We start from the raw sequence: 19306 nt of genomic DNA on the forward strand, positions 1-19306 counted from the left end.
AATAAGAAAGCCTAGGACTCAGAAGATGGCAAAACATGTTGAGGGTCACCAGTCACACATGTCATGTCCCTCATGCTTTCTCTTTGGCTGATGATGTACAGTATTCTGGAGAGAGAAGCTGAGACAGAGTAGATGTCACCACCCCTTCTTGTATCTGCCCCAGGGCCCGGCTCTGTGTTGTTAGGCTCCAAATCTGAGATAATAGTAGACAGAAGGGCTCCAGAGAAGCTGGACACTCAGTGGAACCAGCTGGAACTATCTGGAAGGGCAAAGGGAGAGGTGGGAGTCCGCACCCAGGCCTGGACAAGACTGTCAGACATGGTTAAGGCTACACAAGGGCTGTGTGCTCCTGAAGTGGCCAACGAGACTGTGCTTGTGAGCCCAGTGCTCTGGGGAAGGGGCCACTGCCTTGAGGTAAGAAGCTTCTCAGGAGTTTGTCCTGGGCCCTGTCAGCGAGAGGTCAGTAGGAATGGTCCTCCGCATCTCTAGCGAGAAAGTGCCAGCTATCACAAGTGGGGTGGGGTCGGCCCACATTCACCCTGTCTCCCTTGACTCATTCCTGGCCTCCACTTCCCACAGCCTGGCTTATTTTGATGGTTTGGTCTGGAACTGCCTCTGCTAGCTCACCTTCTCACCTGTGAGGACTGTGATTTATCTTTCGAAGTGCTCATTTGTGGTTTCCAGACACTTAATGGTATAATTACAGAGGTGGACTTGACACCTCTGTGACTCTTGAGTCAAGTGTACCTGTGTGCTCAGGCTCCCCACTGGACATTCCCAGGGTGTAAGCCAGCCCAGGCACTGCCCCTGGCCTCAGCCTTTCCTGAGTGCTGCAGGGCGGTTCCTCTTTGGACTGGAGTTGAAGCTGGAGGTGAGAGAGTATGGTGTCACTATGCAGGTGGGAGAGAGAATGGAAATGGGGGACAGGAAATGGAAGGGAGATCTCTCCTAGTCCTTGAAGACTCCAGAAAGAGGAAGTGGAGGCATGCTGGGAAAGAGGATGGTGGAACACAGCTCCCTCCCTGAGGCCAGTCCAAGTCATGCCTCTCTCAGCAGAGACAGCGGAGCCACTGGCAGACAAACCCTCCTGGGCTGTGTCATAGCCTGTTTTATAGTCCTGGCGTGATTTCCATGTACATTAGAAAAGATGTCATTCAGTGGTTAACAGAGCGGCCTTATAAGGCAAATCAATCAGGTTAACACCAGCCTGTGTAAAGGGGGAAAAGTCAGTAAAGAAAGTCTCAGCAATAGGCAGTGTGCAGATTTGGACAAAATCCTGATGATGGCATCTGGAAGGCTGTAGTGTGGGAAACGTTTACACAGTTGTGTCTGTATTAGGCAGAGAACACAGGTACTCTCTGGAAAGACAGACTCCCAGTCCAGGTTTGGGTGGCAGCTCCTGAGGAGGATGAGGAGGCTGGAACAGGCCAGTAGTGTAGACAATTTAGGATGCAACCACATTATTCTCCGTGTCTTCTGGATCATAGAGATGGTGGAGGTGGTAGCACTAAGAAATGGTCCCTGAATAGAGAAAGATTTGCTAGATGGAAAAGGAATTGGAGCTCCACTTAGAGCAGAATTATAACAGAGTTGTGGATGCTGGTGGGAAGCCAGCATCAACCTACAATGAGGAGGAGATTCCATCCAATGAGTACAATCTGGAGACTAGTGGGTTTGGAGAGAGGAGAGCGCCCCTCTCTCACATCTAGAGGTGGGGCAGATGAGTGCCTTCTCTGCTTGCCAGCAAATGCAGCATATTCCATAACTATAGACCACTTCTCCCCAGAGGTGGCTGTGGAGAGGGTTGGCCAGATGGCTCTTTGGCCCACTGTTGCCAGGCCTCATCCAGTGTCTGAGAAAAGATACTTCACAGGTGAGATGAAGAACAATGCTGGTTGCTGGAAGCAGGATGAATGAGAATCAGGAGGGTAAGACTCTAAAATGTGATAAGAGATAGCCCTTCCTTCTGTTGTCAGTACACTTGGGGAGGCAAACCCTGCTTCCTACATCTGCAGACTCTCACCTATGGAAAATGACCCCTGGAACTGAAGGGTCTGGATCGAAGCCCATCAGAATGAAGGCTGTGGCCAACCTGCCACCCAGCATGTGGATGAACTTGAATCTTGGTACCAGCCCAGGTAATTGATGGTGCTGGAGGCTTTTGGAGGTGCCTGCCCCACTGACTCACAAGGTGGGGCCAGATCCAAGCCCAGTGTTTGGGTATCATCTGAACCACGCTCCTTGCGGAGCAAACATGGGCTGTCACTTACTTCACAGATTGGGTTTCCCTCTGGGGCTGTCCCCAGATGAGCCATAGACCAGCCACATCATTCCTCTGAAGGGACGTGAAGGGAACACAGGTTGTGGAGTCCTTGTGAGGGTGCAGAGTGAAGAGGAGGGCAGGAAGTGTGAGGGTCAGAATGATCCCTTAGTCTGTGCTCCCAGCTGAAACTGCTCTGAGGCAAACCCACAGGGCACGCCTTTGTTCTCCAGGATCCAAATCTTTGTCAGGACTCTAACACAAAGGGGTGCTCTCTGTTCTCTGCCAGACAAGAAGGCTGTGGAGCTGCAGGAAGACAGGCAGAGCCCACACTGGTTGTGGTCAGCCCTCTGGGACCTGTCTGGGGTTAGGGTGGGGCGTGGGTGGGGCTGGGCCCATTGCTCCCTCACAAGGAGCCAGAATGCTGGGAAATGTCTCACTTGTCTAGCAGGCTGGTGTCTAGAGGACACATTCTTCACTGACTGCCACACTCTTTCCTACCACTGTCATCTTGTCCTTGGCCTCACCAGCATGAATACCTGCAGGTGATGGGGTGAGAACCCAGGTGGACAAAAGCAACAATGAATGAAGCCAGTATGCTGCTCAAAGCTCAGCTCCTTCAACAAACAACCAGGACAAAGCCTGGGAAAGTGGGGTACTCTTCACCCCAAGTGGCAAGGGGCTGGCATGGGCTTCTGGTCATCTTCATTAAATGCTAACTAGAGGTCTATGTTCAATCTGAGTTCTTTCTGCAACCCTTGTGAGAGCCCTCAAGCCAGATGGTGAGTGTTAAATTCACTCAGCCTGGGCGTGGGGAGATGCAGAGGACTTGGGAGGAAAAGGTCAGTGGTGAGGAAGTTACCCAGGGACCCATTCATAGTGAGCTCTCTAGCTGAGACCAGTGGACAAAACCCTACAACCTCCATGGAGCAGGAAAACATACTACAGCCCTCACACCTGCCCCGCAGTATATAGAGAATGTATCCTGGCCTGTATTGTTCCACAGACCTAATCCAGCATCTATTGGTACAAGATAGGCAAGTGAATCAATGAAATACAGGGTGTTCCTCTGAAGTAGGCAGATTTTGGAGTGGAGCTTTGAGGACCAGACTTCAGGGACAGAGAGGGGTAGGCAGGGCTGGGAGGATACAGGGAAGAAACCTGGAAGTTGAGAGAGGGTGGCCTTGGTGAGGAGGATGCAGAAGAGATCCCCTTGAGAGAAAGTGAAATCTTGTGGACATGTTTTCTGTCACTGCTATAACAAAGTACAAAAACTACAAATGAGTTATCGTACAATCCAGGAAGTGAGAATCGGAGTGTTGGCAGGTTGGGTTTTTTCTGGAGGCTCAAGGGAAAGCTTGTGTGTTTGCTTTGTCCAGCTTCTAGAGGCTGCCCACAATCTTTGGCTTGTGGTCCCTTTCCTTCCTTTTTCAGGGCCTGTGGCAGGGGTCAAGTTTCTCTCCCCAGCATCATTTTTGCCTCCCTCCTCCTCATTTAAGAACCTTTGGGGTTACATGAAATACACTTGAATAATCTAGAATATGTTTCCTACCTTAAGGTCAACTGAGTAGCAACTGTAATTCTGCGGGTAGGGTTAGCTTCTCTTTGCTCTGTAGTATGGTCTGCTCACAGGTTCTAGGGATCCAGATGTGGACATTATGGGGCCAGTGTTCAGTCTACTAATAGGTGGAAGGAGGACGATGAGGAACGAAGAGATGTATATGGCCAGCAGGTTACGGCTGAATATTCTGGAGCTAGTGGGGTCTGTGCTTCACAGAGGTGCTGGGATAACCCCAGTTCTCAGCATCAGTGTGAGATAATTTTCCAGACCCAGAACAATAGCAGCATGTTATGTCTGAGATTCTGCAGACCACAGCATGCTATTGTTCTCTGTGGAGGGCACTGTGCCAAGCTCTAGGAGGTCATGGCTGGCACCAGAGTGAGGGGGCCCAGCCCTTGGGGAAGCCCAGGTCTGCTGGGGTAGGAGGCTGCCCAGGAGGCTGGGTAGGTCATGACTTTTCTGGCAGTGCTAGACACATATCTCTCTCAGCCTGGCCTTTGGAACTGCCCCTGGCAAGGAGGCCTGGAGGGTGAGGACAAGCCTTAGGGCAGACGCAGAAACCCAGAAACCGGTTGGGACTCCTGGGTGACTGGGGGAGGAAGCAGGTCCTGGTGGGGCTAGGAGAGGATCATCTTGAATTGAGCTTTTGTTCCATCCTTGGCATAGGCCCTGCCTGGACAGGCTGATGGGGAAAAGAACCCTCATTCATCAGAGTGTTGGGAAGCTCCGTCTTACAGTGGCATCATGGTATTCATGGCCCTCTGAGGCCTCCAGCATGTCTTCACGGGTGGGGCTTGGGGCTTCAGAGCTGCCAGCTAGTTAGAGAGAGGCTATGGGTGGCGTGGCAAATCTGTCTCAGAGCTGGTTTGCACTGTAGGTGGTATGCCTATTTGAGGATGCTTTTATGTGTGGGTGCTGATGGAGACTGTGGGGGAACTCTACCTCTCAGGGTTGCCTGGACACTGTGTTTTGGGTGAGAACACAGACTCCTGACAGTCAGAGCTGGAGGGTCACTTCTCAGGCTTGGCACTTATTAGCTGTGTGTCCTTAGATGAGACACATTTCTTTTGTGATGTTCGGGCAGAAGGAAAGAACAGAGCTTCCTTGCCTATGGATAATGTAAGTATATGCAAAATTGCACAAAGGGTCCTAGCATGGTATCAGATGTGCAGCAGACAGTCAACAGCCATTCACACAGAAAGAGGGCAGGGGACAATATCAGTCACCAAAAGAAAGGAAGCTAATGAAGTAGGGCTTGTGCTTTCTCTGAGGGGACTAGCTCAGGCAAAGAGTTGGTCTAATTCTTTTGGATCCTCTGGGTAGCATGGCCCATCCTAGAGGTGCAAAACTGCCAGATTCTGAGATGGCTCACCTGGATATTATACCTGCTCATAACACACCTCTTAACCAAGGTTCTATCCAGGCCCCTACTATATTAGAAGTTTCGATACTGTGGTATCTTCCCATCTCTCCCTGTGTCTCTTTGTATTTGAAAATTGGACCTAGAGTAGTGAGCCCCAGTAATCAAAAAAAAAAAAATCTAGATAATCTTTGGGCTGAGTTATCCCTCTGCAGATTTTCTCATTCATGGCTTCTGTTTATTTATCACCAAGTTGTGCAGGGCCCTACGCTGGTGCCTTGGCCATAGAGAGTTGGGAGAGTTGAGAAACAAAAAGTAAAGCTAGAGGCTGAGCCAAGACACTGGACCACATTTGAGGTGTTGGGGAAGCAGCTGTCAGACACATCTGGGTTATCTGGAGAAGACAGAATCAGAGACATCTGGACCTGTGCACTCCGTCCTGGCATAGGCAACTTCCCAGTCTCACCCCTGTCATCTCCTTTCTCTTCATCCCATCATGACATCACTGTCCTGACCCATCCCCTCATGGTGGGAACTCACCCAACACTGCTTGGAAGCAAGATCACTGTCCCCCATGCCTGACTTTACTGTTTCCAGATGAGGAAGTTGTCCAGCAGCAGAAAGTAAAGAACAACAACAAGCTTCTGGTTCTGCCTCTATTTCCCTATGGCTTCCCTGGGTGGGAGATAAAGGGACTGGGAACAAAGGGCCAGGATACAGCTTAAGAATGCAAAAGAGCTCCAGAGACAGAACTGAGATCCCACAGATGCATGTTCTCTGCAACCAGTTTTCCTTTCCTACATGCAACCCTATGTGAAGAGGGCAGCAGAGCTGTTGAACAGGAAAGAATGTTTAAGATAAGACAAGATGCAAGCTGTTCCTGCAACGGACAGTGAGACAACCTGAGTGCTACAGCCCCTAGTGCATCAAAGGGTGCAAGGCTGCTGCCAGCAATGGACTTTGGTTTCTCTCTTTGCACTCCCAGATCATCTCTGAGATGACCACTTGGGATGGAGGACTTACTGTGCTATTTTGTAGAAATCTGAGAAGCTGCCTTGGAACTTAACCAGACTCCAATTTCCTTCCATTTTACAAATGTTAACTTGAAATTTTATATCAAGTGGCAAGTTGCTTTCTTATCTAGCTTCCCCCCCCCCCACGCCATGTTTCACTTCATGGGACCTTATTTGTGAATAAAGAAAGCCCTCCTTAAAAAATAGTCAGGAAAGTCGGGCGGTAGCACAGCGGGTTAAGCGCACGTGGTGCAAAGCGCAAGGACCGGTGTAAGGATCCTGGTTCGAGACCCCGCTCCCCACCTGCAGGAGAGTCACTTCACAAGCTGTGAAGTAGGTCTTCAGGTGTCTATCTTTCTCTCTCCCTCTCTGTCTTCCCCTCCTCTCTCCGTTTCTCTCTGTCCTATCCAGTAATGACGACATCAACAATAATAACTACAACAACAATAAAAACAAGGGCAACAAATAGGAAATAAATCAATAAATATTTTTTTAAAAAGCAGTCAGAAGACTTCCCTGTGTGATTCTGGCTCCTTAAGGATAGAAGCCTGTTTTAAATGAACCCTGCTCCCACCACCTCAGAGGAGACAAAGACTGCAAGTTCCCACAGCAACCCAGGCATGCTCACTCACACCCACATGCAAGGACTAAAGCAAGAGCTCAGGAAATGGCATAAAGTCTCCTTTGCTGAATTACCATTTTAGAGGGATATATACAAAGTTGCTGGAACAGTGCTTGGCGCATGAGTGAGTCCTGTGTAAGTATTCATCTAAGAAAAAAAAAAACCTGCTATGAGAATGTAAAACTCAAGAGGTTTTTTTTTTTTTTCTGTTCTTTTACTGTACATTTTTAAAAAGTCTCTCTGACTAATTAAAGTATCTGTTGATTTCCAGCCCATAGTTTCAATCAACCAAGGGGGATTTTCAAAGACTTTGGTATGTCATTGGCAAAACACCCATCAGAGGAGGGAAGAACATTCCCTAGGACTTGCAGGGACCTGTTGGAGGGAGCTGAAAGCTCCCTTCTGAGAACATTACCCCTCAATGCCAATTGCCCGCTGACTCTGAGAGGGCTAGGGGCCAAAGCTGCTCTCCACGGCCCCCTGCCTGTTCGCCCCACCCTTCCTGCCCAACCCTAGTCACATCAAAATTACACTTCCAGCTCCCGTGGCTCCTCTAGTGGGGATCAGACCCTTTCTGCATCTGCCCATAACTTACACCATCACTCACCTTAGCAGTGGGGGCAGCTACAGGGAGAAAGTGGTCTCCATGTCTAGATTTCAACAAGCCAAGGACTGAACTAGGACCAAGATATGCACAGGATGGGGATACCAGGGTCTGCCCCGATGCTGTCACCCACAATCTTTGTGAAACCCTTGTGTTTAAACACTTAGCTCCAAGGGCTTAAGACTCACTTGTCGTGGTGACCCAAATAGTGACAAAGGGCACAGCCTCCATGTCCACTTCAGCCATAGCAAGTACCTGCTGTCCTCAGGGACATTCTCATCTACCCGGCTCTGTTTTCAGACATGAGATACAAAAGTCCCAGAAAAGCTGAAGGAGGGGGGCAGTCCTTGGTATCCCAAGGCAGCCTTGGGCTGGCTGAGGTGGCTGGATAAGGGAGGGTGGTGTGTATCCACTTTCCCAGTCCAGGACTTGCTGGTCTTTCTGGAGGGTGGCGGCGAGGGGGGAGGGGGGGTCGTTGCACAAGCCTGCAGATCCAGCTGAGATCAAAGCTGGGACCCAGAGTCAGGGTGGGGACAGGATTCCCACTGGCTCTGGGCGGAGGCAGCAGAATTCTTTCCTCAATTCCTCCCTCAGGCTAGGGCTTTGTGCAGAGCTGCTGAGGCTGGCACACCCCTCCACCTGCCCTTCTTCATCCTGCCCAATCTGGCTCCTCATTCTCCCAAACAGGGCAGCCAACATAGGCCGGTGAGCAGGGTGACTCAAGCAACAACTATTGCTCCCCAGTTTTGTGCTAATCACCCAAAGGATAGAAGGTCTGCAGAGACAAGAACACTGCAGCTTTCTTACTCATGGGGGTGTGTGTATGGGGGGACCAGGGTGTAGGGGCTCCTGGTGGATTCAGGTGCAAAGTACTCCAAGGACTAAGGGTCAGGGGAAGGGAAGGGAATGGAGGGAATCCCAAGAGATGAAGAGTGAGGGATTCCGTTCTCAGAAGGCTGAAGGGGATGAGACACTCACCCTCTGGACCACAACCCCCAGACAGAAGCAGGAGGACAAGAATCTGGGGCATGGGCCCTTGCAGGGGCTCACACACAAAGAAGAGGGGGTGTGGAAGGTAACCTGCCTGCCAGGCCAATGCAAAGAGTGTTTGCTGAGAACCTCCAGTGCCAAGGTTAGGTTGAACATGAATCCAGACCCAGGGCAGAGCTCTGACCTCAGGACTATGTGGTCTGGTGAGACCTAGAGGGATTCATAAGCCCACCTTCTGTGAAATACACAGCCCATTGAATATGTTCTCTTTGCCATGGTCTAGCCATCTCAAAACTATGCTTCTGGCTCCTATGGCTCCTGTAGGGGGGATCAGACCCTTTCTTCATCTGCCCATGGCTTACACCTCCCCCCTTGCCTTAGCAGTGGGGGTCAGCTAACAGGGAGAAGGTGGTCTGTTCAGGCCATACAGATTTTGGAGGGGGCTCCAAGGAGGGATTCCCCAGACTGCTGTCACAGACTTCTCTATACCTCAGCCTGAGATGAAGGGTCAAGAGCTCAGTCCTCCCCTCTGCATGATCTGTGGTTCATGTCTTAGTTTGCAGACAATGCCCACATACTTCTGTGAGGATCCCATGCAGTGATCCTTCTTTCTCTCTCTCTCTTTCTCTCTCTCTGACAAGAACAATAGCAGTGCTGGCCATCACAGCTCACTGTGTCCCACACTGTCTCTTGCTGATGGGGAAAAACAGTAAGGAGTATGCCCTGCCAAGTCTTGGTAACGCCCTCTGAGAGGTGCCCAGCAGAGCAAGGCAGGCTGTGGGCTCCCTCTCTTTTTGCCACAGTGCCATTCCAGCTGGGGTAAGCTGCTCCTACACTGGCTCCATTACTTACACACATGCAAGGCTGGAATCACAGAAAGGGTTGCTTTGCCCACCAGAGGAACAGGGTTCCCACAAAGCTTGGACAAAAAAAGCTGTTTTCTCCCTGAACCAGGCACTAAACACTCCCTGTCTTGTTTATCCGCTGCCCACACAGTGTCTGAATCTGAACTTGGCACATGCTAGTCATTCTCAGACTGACCAGAGCACATTCCTGTCACACCAGATCCCCTTCCTTCTAAAACTCAACTGGGAAGAGGAGAGGCTGGGAGAAGAGAATGTCCTGGTGTCTCTGGGAGGTAGGGCTCCCCCGAGGACAGTGGGGACAACACACAGTGGAGTGTGTGTGTGTGTGTGTGTATGTGTGTGTTTTATTGGGGCTGAATTTCCCTGATTCTCCGGCTCTTCCCTCACCCTCTCAGACACTCACATAGACTCCTGGAGAGACAACCAAGTGTAAACTGACGAATTTGGTAACCTTGCCTCTGAGAGTCTCAGAAATTCTCCAGGCAAGGGGATCACCCACACCATATTACCCAAGGCCTAGAGGTCTGTTTGGATCTACCTGTCCACCGCTATCTCACTCAGGCTCCTGGTGAGCCAGCACCTCTGGCTGAGCCCCCGTGGCTCAGTCATTTTCCCACAGCCCTGACTTCCTTGTGGCAACCACAGGCCCTGAAGAAAGATTCCTGGCCTGGGCTGGGCCTTACTGCTTATGTTCATGACAATGTGCTCCTCAGCTCTGAAGTAATGAACTTCACACACACCTGCAGCTCCAGCCTGGCCTTCTCCCCCCCCCCCCCCCCCCAGCTCTTATGACCCAAGTGCTTTTCTGCCTGAGATCACTACTTCTGTCTGGGGCAGAGGTGACCCCATTCAGGCCTCCCACTGAAAAGATGAAGTGCTTCTTAGAATAGAAACTGGCTAAGCCAGAGCCCCCTCCTGAACCACCTGGACTAGCTCTAGAGAGAGCGTTTAGAAGGGGTGAGCTCCCCAGAGTTACCATGGCAGACTGTCACTGCCAGCTGCTGGTCCCTCAAACCTGCCCTGGCTAGTCTCTCTGGCAGAATGATTCAAAGCTCTTGAGTCCCGTGTTCCATTCCCTTGGCTCTGAAGGAGACTCCACACTGGAACTGAGAGCAAGCACAGTTCTTCCCGCTGCCTGGAACAGGCCGCTCCCCGTTATAACAGGCAGGCTGATTCTAAACACGTTCCTGATGAGATTAGAAGCTCCTGCAGGTATGTGTCTGTGGCGGCCCTCAGCCTGTATCAACAGATACAGTGACTCATTTCTTCCTTAGTGGAATGACTGAGGGCTTGCTGGAACACACCCGGGGGATAGGAGCCCAGGCAGAGAAACACCCTCCCCCAAGAGAGACGTGACTGTCAGGGCTGGGTTTCAGGACTTTTTTGTGAGGATCGAATGGAACCCCCAATTTGATTAGCACCCCTTGTATCCCCGAGGCTCCAGCCTAGACTAAAGAGCAGGGAACAGGGTTGAAAAGCACAGAAAATGTGGAGGGAGGGAAGCTCTGGGGGTGGGGAGTGGGAGTACACCTGTACCTGCAAAGAGCAAAGCGATCCCACGTTCTCTGCTTCAAGAGCTCAGGGCTAGAGAGACTTCTGAATGTTGCTAAAAGCATCTGCCCAGTGGGTTATAGGGCAACCCCACCTCCTGCAAGCAAGGGAGCTCCAGTGGCCCTCCTAGCACACAGCTGAGACATCACACCACAGGTGCTTCTGCAAGTGAGGGAATTCTGGCATCAATCTGTCAAGAGGAGTGTAAGGAGATTGGACTGGCTTTGGCCCCACTCCTGGACAGTGTGAAGGGTGCTGGGATGGTTGACAGCATCCTTGGTCCCCTAAGGATCCTTGGGGCCATTGGCCAAATTGACCCCCTGGCATCATTCTTGGGCTGCTTGCAAGCCCAAACCCACCCCCAGGGAACAGATACTCTCTGGCAGTGTTGCACCCTGCTGCCAAGACATCAGTGCTGCAAGGCAAGGTTATTTCGAAGTGATCAGAGCAATCAAGCCAACAAGCAAGCAAGCAAGAAAGCCTGCACACCCCATACCTCCTGCAGGTGTGCTGGTGAGCTCACAGCTGCCCCCCAGGCATGCCCAGCCCACTTAATCATTTGCAGTCCGCAAGGCTCCCGCCCAGCTCCATGTAAAGGATAAAAGGGGGCGACTGTAGGTCCTGGAGCCACATTCTGCAGCCGGCTGAGCTCTGTCCTCCAGAGCACCTCCCAGTCCCCTCGAGTCCAGTCTTCTCACTGCACCAGGAACCAGCCATCATGTCTCGCCAGTCGAGTGTGTCTTTCCGGAGCGGGGGCAGCCGTAGCTTCAGCGCTGCCTCAGCCATCACCCCATCTGTCTCCCGCACCAGCTTCACCTCCGTGTCCCGTTCTGGCGGAGGTGGTGGTGGCTTCGGCAGGATCAGCCTGGGGGGTGCAGGCGGTGCCGGTGGTGGCTATGGCAGCCGGAGCCTGTACAATGTGGGGTCCTCCAAGAGGATCTCCATGAGCACCGGGGGCGGCAGCTTCAGGAACCGATTTGGCGGTGCTGGAAGCGGCTATGGCTTGGGAGGAGGCGCAGGGAGCGGATTTGGTTTCGGCGGTGGAGCTGGTGGTGGCTTTGGGTTCGGTGGTGGATCTGGAGCTGGCTTTGGAGGTGGATTCGGTAGCACTGGCTTCCCTGTCTGCCCCCCTGGAGGCATCCAGGAGGTCACTGTTAACCAGAGCCTCCTGACGCCTCTCAATCTGCAAATCGACCCCACCATCCAGCGGGTGAGGACAGAAGAAAGAGAGCAGATCAAGAGCCTCAACAACAAGTTTGCCTCCTTCATCGACAAGGTGAGAGACACCTCTTTGTGACAAAGCCATACAGGTCTGGAAAGAATGCAGAGAAAGTGGGGAGAGGGGAGATGTTTGCATTTTGTGCAGAGGCTCTCGGGGTCCACTATGACATGCCCACAATAGTTTCTGAGCTCCAGGTTACAACCGCTTTCCCACTGAGACTAGAGGGAGAGGCATCTCTCTCCCCTTCCGAGAGGGGCTTCTAAGGGCTCCTAATGACATCTGGGGAAAGATAGGTTCTGGTCCTCATGTAACGGGCCCAGCTGCACAGCAAGACAGATGAGGTCACCAGGCTGCAGCCTGAGTGGCTTCCCAGCCACCAGGGCTCTGGGCCAGCTGCCACTCAGCTGAGTCATGTTATCTGCACCTTGTGTCCTGTCTCCCCTAGAAGAGTGAGACTGGGCACCTCACTCTGGACCCTGACTCCCACCCCCTGGGCACCGTGTGTGGGAAAGGTTCAGGGGAACAACATGGGAGGAGAGGGAAACTAGTGAACTGATTGCTGAAATCCAAGTCTCTCTGTCTTTAAACTTTTCTCCAGGTGCGCTTCCTAGAGCAGCAGAACAAGGTCCTGGACACCAAGTGGACCCTGCTCCAGGAGCAGGGCACCAGGACAGTGAGGCAGAGCTTGGAGCCCCTGTTTGAACAGTATATCAACAACCTCAAGAGGCAGCTGGATGGTGTCCTGGGGGAGAGGGGTCGCCTGGACTCTGAGCTGAGAAACATGCAGGATTTGGTGGAGGACTTCAAGAACAAGTGAGTTGCTGTGGAGTGGAGGCAGGGAAGGGTGTACATTCTTGGTACTTGTTGTGTTCTTCCTGCCTTTGTCTGGGCTGGAAACACTCACCTTCCATAAATGCCCCCGGTACCACAAAAAAGAAAAAGAAATCTGAGTTCATATTTAGAGAGTTCCAGCCCTAGTCTCCATTCCTCCTCAAAGCAGTTGGCCAGGAGTCAGAGTAATAATTCTTATGCGTAGGACTACCTGGTGAAAAAGTGGGCATGCAGTTCATGCATGGAGGTTTCCTCCCCAATATTCTGAAAGTACAACACAGCATACTTCTTTTTCTCTTTCTTTCAATTTTGTAAAATTATCTTTATTTATTGGATAGAGACATCCAGAAACCAAAAGGAAAGGGGGTGATAGAGAGGGAGAGACAGAGAGATAACTGCAACACTGCTTCACTACTCATGAAGCCACCTGCATGTGGGTACCGGGGTATCAAACCTGGGTTCTTGCACATTGTAACATGCGTGCTCAACCAGGTGTGCCACCACTGGGCCTCTTCTGTCTCCCTTCAGCCCTTCCTCCCTTCCTCCCCTCCTTCCTTCTTTCCTTCTTTTTTAGTAACTTCCCCTTCTTCTATCCAAAGCAGAAATGGAGACATAGCTCATGTTGGTGGCTCAAATTACTTTTCTAGTTTTTATGAACTAGTAACTGGTTGTTTTTTTTAGGATTGTAAAATCTGAGAGAGAGAGAGAGAGAGAGAGAGAGAGAGAGAGGAAAAAGAACCAGAGAAATTGACTAGACTTGGAATTAGGGTGAATCAGTGTAACATTTTTTACAGGGATATTATTAAAGCAGCTTAATTATAGAAATAATAGGGTGACTATCTGCTTGGTAGTTACAGAAGAAAAGGATGTTGTGATTGGTGAAAGCCTCTTCCAGTTTGGGGCTCACACTCTCAGTGCCCTCTCCCTCTCTGTCCATATGATGTGAGCAACTCCCTCCCAGTTGAAGAGCAGGCTCCTGGTTGACTTAATATAACAAAGACCTGAGGCATGACTGGCCCTCATCCTCTGTTATGCACCCATTCCTCCCATCTTCTCCTTTTTCTTTTTACCACCAGGTATGAAGACGAAATCAATAAGCGCACCACTGCTGAGAACGAGTTTGTGATGCTGAAGAAGGTATGTGGGAAGAGGCTAAGCCATGGCCTGTGGCGGTGCTCTCTGAAGGTGGTGGCATGTAAGTCTGGGTGGGAACAGGATGCAGTGCCAACTCTCCCTGCCCCTCTAGGATGTGGATGCTGCCTACATGAACAAGGTGGAGCTGGAGGCCAGGGTCGATGCTCTGATGGATGAAATCAACTTCATGAAGATGTTCTTTGAGGCGGTAAGAAATGCTTTCTATTCAAGGCCAGAGAAGTGGCCACTGGGTCCCCACCACCAGGGATCACGGTCCTGGATGGCTGAGATTCCTTATGACTATAGGACTTTTTTATGGACCCTAAGCTCTGTGTTTCCTACCCCTTTGGTGTTACTCATGAAGCTAATGCTTTTTTAAAAAGTTTTTATTTATAAAATGGAAATATTGACAAGATTATAATGCCTTTTATTTTTAAAGGGCAAGTTCAAAGCAGAAGACCAGGGGCTGGGTGGTGATGTGTTCGGTAGAGTGTGCACTACCATGCGCAAAGGTCCTGGCTCGAGTTCCTGGACCCCACCTGCAGAGGGGAAGCTTCATGAGTGGTGGAGTTGTGCTGCAGTTGTCTCTCTGTCTCTTTCTCTCTTTCTGATTCTCATCCTCTATCAAAATAGAAAGAAAGAGAAAAAAATAGCCACCTGGAGTGGCAGCGTAATGCAGGCACCAAGCCCCAACAATAACCGCTGGTGGCAGACAAAACAAGAAGAACAACAAAAACTGTTCAGCAGTCACTTCTCAGATGAGCAGTCAGAGGCACAGTGTATCTGCAGCCCTTTCTATAGCTCCTCACCATGCAGACCACATCACCAGAGCCTTTTAAATAACTGATGGCACAAGAAGATGTGGGTCTGCAGGCATTTTCTTGGAGGTTCAGAACTGTTTTAAATTTCTAGTTAAACTGATTTAGTAGTGATATGAACCTCTTATTAATGGACCTAAGTTTGTTTTTTTATGTAGGTGACTATTTTCCCTAAGTTGACATTGCACAGGAAGTAAAATATTTGAGTAGACAAGGCAGTGAGTAACTCAGAGTCAGACAAGTGACTTCAAGTATCATTGCAGGAGCTGTCCCAGATACAGACACATGTCTCAGACACCTCTGTGGTCCTGTCCATGGACAACAACCGCTCCCTGGACCTGGACAGCATCATTGCCGAGGTCAAGGCCCAGTATGAGGACATTGCCAACCGCAGCAGGACGGAAGCTGAATCCTGGTACCAGACCAAGGTGGGTGCTGTGGTGAATGTGTCCTGAGGGAGGGTGTGACAGTTGTTTAGGATTCTGACTCATGATAAATTAGCATGGGACTCCTAAACAGTGCCAAAGCCTCTTGGGATGGATGGTGGGAATAGCATGAATACTTCCACCACAAAAATCCATGCCAGTGTCTCTAAAAATCAAAGGCAAGAGGATGTTACCCAAGGCCAGGTCCACCTTGAGCAAGCCTGGAGCATCCCAGACCTAGATCACTGCATGACAGGTCCTTCTTATTAGCCCCTGCCTGGAACATCGCCAAAGTTCCTTCCATGCTCATGCATATGAAATCTCCTCTCTTTCCTGGTGGCGTCAGTATGAGGAGCTGCAGCAGACTGCAGGCCGGCATGGCGATGACCTCCGAAACACCAAGCACGAGATTTCCGAGATGAACCGCATGATCCAGAGACTGAGAGCTGAGATCGACAATGTAAAGAAGCAGGTAGGTTGAGGGGGGAAGAAGGCAAGGGCGAGGCCAGAGCTCAGACGTGGAAGACCCAAACACCAACACTCTGATGTTGGTCATTAGGGTCATGCTCCCTAATGACCAGGAAATATGCAAACTCCACTGGAAATATGCTCCCTAATGACCAGGAAATATGCAAATTCACCTGCCAAAATGCCCCCTCTCTTCCTCCCTTCTCTGTAGTGCGCCAACCTGCAGAATGCCATTGCTGATGCTGAGCAGCGTGGGGAGCTGGCCCTCAAGGATGCCAGGAACAAGCTGGCAGAGCTGGAGGACGCCCTGCAGAAGGCCAAGCAGGACATGGCCAGGCTGCTGAGGGAGTACCAGGAGCTCATGAATGTGAAGCTGGCCCTGGACGTGGAGATTGCCACCTATAGGAAGCTGCTGGAGGGCGAGGAGTACAGGTGGGTAATATGGTGGACAACACAAACTCAGAGAGGCCTCTCTCTCTCTCTCATTTATATAACCAGCCACAAACAATCTAGCTTGTGTTCTGGGAAGTGGCATAGTAGATAGAGAGTTGAGCATGAAGATGAGAGTTCAGCATGAAGTCCTGAGTTTGGTCCCTGGTAGCACATGTAGCAGAAAGATGTCTGGTTCTTTCTCTCTTCTATCCCTCTCATTAATAAATAAATAAATAAATTTAAATGCATAAATAAAGAAACTGTCTAGGGAGTTGGGTGGTAACACAGAGGGTTAAACGTAGGTAGTGCAAAGCACAAGGACCAGGGTAACGATCCCAGTTCGAGCCCCTAGCTCCCCACCTGCAGGGGAGTCGCTTCACAAGTGGTGAAGCAGGTCTGCAGGTGTCTATCTTTCTCTCCCACTCTCTGTCTTCCCTTCCTCTCTCTATTTATCTCTGCCCCATCCAACAATGACAACATTAATAACAACAACATTAATTACAACAATAAAAAGAAAAAAAAACAGTCTAGCTCAAGTCTGATACCTGGCACATAGTTGACCTACACAATGTGGCTCAAACTCACTTTTTCTGACCCTGTTCACACAATCAGTGTTCTTGGATGCAGCCTCTCTTTCCTTCTTTCTTTTAACATTATTTACTCACTTTTTAATGAGATAGATACAGAGAGAAAGATACACACACAGAGAGAGAGACCAAAGCACTGCTTAACTCTGGTTTATGGTGGTGCTGGAGACTGAACCTGGGACCTTGGAGCCTCAGGCATGGAAGTCATTTTGCATAACCATTATATTGTCTTCCCCAGCCTGCAGCCTGTTCTTTGGTCTTTGGATATTGCCTAATTGCTATCAGAGGCATTGCTGTCCCTGCCAAGTTCTCTCAGAATGTAAGGTCCTATAAGGCAAAACTGCTCTGGGCGTACTCATAGTTCCTGCAGCCTCTTAGTCATGCTTGGTGCATAATGGGTGGAGAAGAATGTGAATTTTAATCTTCCTTAGACAGTTCATTTCTAGCTCAAGTCCTCTTCATCAGGAAGTCCCTCTAGAGGCCTATTTCTCCCTCAAATTTAAGCAATTGTTTGTGTTAGAAATTTTTGCCTAAAGAATAAACTCAAACATGACTACAAATACATTCACATACATAAATAGTTCAATGCTGTCTTTGGGAGGAGTATTTCACTCTTATTATTATTTTTTCTCTTTACAGACTGAGTGGAGAAGGTGTTGGACCAGTCAATATCTGTAAGTAACTTTAAACAGACAGTAATAGAATCCTTATGGTTTTAGATACCAGATGCTCCTCTCCCAATACAGTTAATATTTATTAGTATATTTCATACACTTAGAAGTAGATGGACGAGAAGAAAGGACACAGATAGAGAGAAGAAGCAATGTGATTCATGACTGATCTCCTAAAGGATCTCCTGCAGTTCTTAGTACCCGTCCCCCAGATTCCTAGTACCAAGGCCCACTGACTCTGTTCACCAGCTTTCTGTTAGGGATCATAGTTAAATGATTTAGCTCTTCTGAGGCTCACTGGATGGTCCTTGAAAGAGGTCACCTGGCCTTGTGCCCCAGGTCCAAATAAGCCAGATGTGTAGGACCAGTTGCATGGATGGATTTAACTGAGTTCTCCTGTCTCTCTCTGCAGCTGTCGTCACGAACAGCGTCTCTTCTGGCTATGGCGGTGGCAGTGGCTTTGGTGGAGGCCTTGGCGGGGGTCTTGGCAGTGGTCTTGGCAGTGGTCTTGGTGGAGGTGGCGGCTACTACTCTGGCAGCAGTGGAGGCATAGGCATGGGAGGAGGGCTCAGTGTAGGGGGCTCTGGCTTCAGTGCTAGCAGTGGCCGGGGCATGGGGGTGGGATTTGGCAGTGGCGGGAGCAGTAGCTCCAGCGTCAAGTTCGTGTCCACCACGTCCTCCTCCCGGAAGAGTTTCAAGAGCTAAGATGCAAGAGGCTGGTGCAGTTATTGCCAACCTGCCCTCCCACCCCCACCCCACCCCACCCACCCCACCCCATGGCCACCCCATCCCTACACCCAGTGCAGCAACTTAGCCCATGGTGAGCACCTCTTCCAGGTGTTTGCCGAGGCCAAGTTTTCTTTTTTGCTGGAGTGTTGTCTAGATACCATAGCCTTGTTCCTAGAGGAATCCCATCCCCTATCTCCTATCTCCCATGTTGAGAGTCCATGTTCAGCTTCAAATTGACCTTTAAGGTCTCTACAGCATGATCCTTATTGACAGAAGATCCAAAGTTTCCCAGTGTCTAACCCAAGCCCAAATTTTGTTATGGATCTGACTACCTCCAGCGTTTGTTCAATAAAAATGCTTTTATAATATAAGCTTTTGTGCAGAATTTTTTTTCTCAACATCCACAGCCTAGATACGCCATGAGGGCTGATCTGCTCAGATGTGATTGATTCCTTTCATGTTTCACAGGGTGACTGAGTGAATTTAAAGGGGATTAACATCATGGGTGGTTCAGCTTCCAAGGAACATGAGATTTCTGAACCTAGAATGAAGTGGTCTCTGGAGCATGTGCATAATGGTGTCCATTGTATTGCAATTCGGACTGTTTTGAAAGTATTTTTTTAAAAAGGGACCCTTCCTCCACCTTGCCTTACACACACACACACACACACACATACACACACACACACACACAACAACAACAACAACAACAACATAAATGGGCCTAGATGCACTTTATAAATTACAAATGCATTGCCTTGGGCCTGGATGTTGACACACCTGGTTAAATGCATATATTACAGGTCCAAGCCCCTGGTCCCCACCTGCAGGGGAAAGCTTCGCAAGTGGTGAAGCAAGGCTGCAGCTGTCTCTCTCCCTCGCTATCTCCCCTTCCCTCTCAATTTCTTTCTGTTCTATCAAATAAAGTAAGTAAAATTAAAAAAAAAATACATTGCCTTAAGGGTCCCAAAAGTTCTAAAGGACATTTTACCTGTCCTAGTATTGTGGGTATGGAGAGGGTTTTTTGAAAGTACCAGGGGTGGAGTGGCTTTTAGATTATCATATAACTTCAGCAATTTAACTGAGGTGGCAAGAACTCGTGATAAAAGGCCCATATTCTTTTCTGAGCACCTTTGTATTTCCATGTTCCAATTGAGTGTAT

At 49.8% G+C, this 19306-nt stretch overlaps 1 protein-coding gene and 1 long non-coding RNA gene across 3 annotated transcripts; both read left to right on the forward strand.

Annotated features, from left to right (window-relative positions):
* Nucleotides 1-784: 784 nt before the first annotated feature.
* Nucleotides 785-2140, forward strand: LOC132539320 (uncharacterized). Of its 2 annotated transcripts, none has more exons than XR_009550571.1 (3): nucleotides 785-871; nucleotides 1787-1928; nucleotides 2016-2140. It is a non-coding gene; the product is annotated as an uncharacterized LOC132539320 (long non-coding RNA). The 2 variants fall into 2 exon arrangements; XR_009550570.1 differs by lacking the exon at nucleotides 785-871 and adding an exon at nucleotides 1083-1351.
* A 9310-nt stretch (nucleotides 2141-11450) lies between these two features.
* On the forward strand, nucleotides 11451-18515 carry KRT5 (keratin 5). The gene is made up of 9 exons (XM_007518218.2): nucleotides 11451-12103; nucleotides 12648-12862; nucleotides 13957-14017; nucleotides 14127-14222; nucleotides 15096-15260; nucleotides 15604-15729; nucleotides 15937-16157; nucleotides 17384-17418; nucleotides 17828-18515. The coding sequence occupies exons 1-9, from the start codon at nucleotides 11546-11548 to the stop codon at nucleotides 18118-18120; spliced, it is 1770 nt and encodes a 589-aa protein (XP_007518280.1). The 5' UTR covers nucleotides 11451-11545; the 3' UTR covers nucleotides 18121-18515.
* The last annotated feature ends 791 nt before the right edge of the window (nucleotides 18516-19306 follow it).

Source organism: Erinaceus europaeus, chromosome 7, assembly GCF_950295315.1.
Source record: "Erinaceus europaeus chromosome 7, mEriEur2.1, whole genome shotgun sequence".
Classification (NCBI taxonomy): Eukaryota; Metazoa; Chordata; class Mammalia; order Eulipotyphla; family Erinaceidae; genus Erinaceus; species Erinaceus europaeus.

Bases quoted from the DNA above. Each gene is read 5' to 3' on its own strand.
- KRT5 (XM_007518218.2), top strand. From the start codon at position 11,546: ATGTCTCGCCAGTCGAGTGTGTCTTTCCGGAGCGGGGGCAGCCGTAGC. The intron at 12,863-13,956 runs GTGAGTTGCTGT...TTTTACCACCAG, and splicing joins GTGGAGGACTTCAAGAACAA to GTATGAAGACGAAATCAATA. The intron at 16,158-17,383 runs GTGGGTAATATG...TTCTCTTTACAG, and splicing joins CTGGAGGGCGAGGAGTACAG to ACTGAGTGGAGAAGGTGTTG.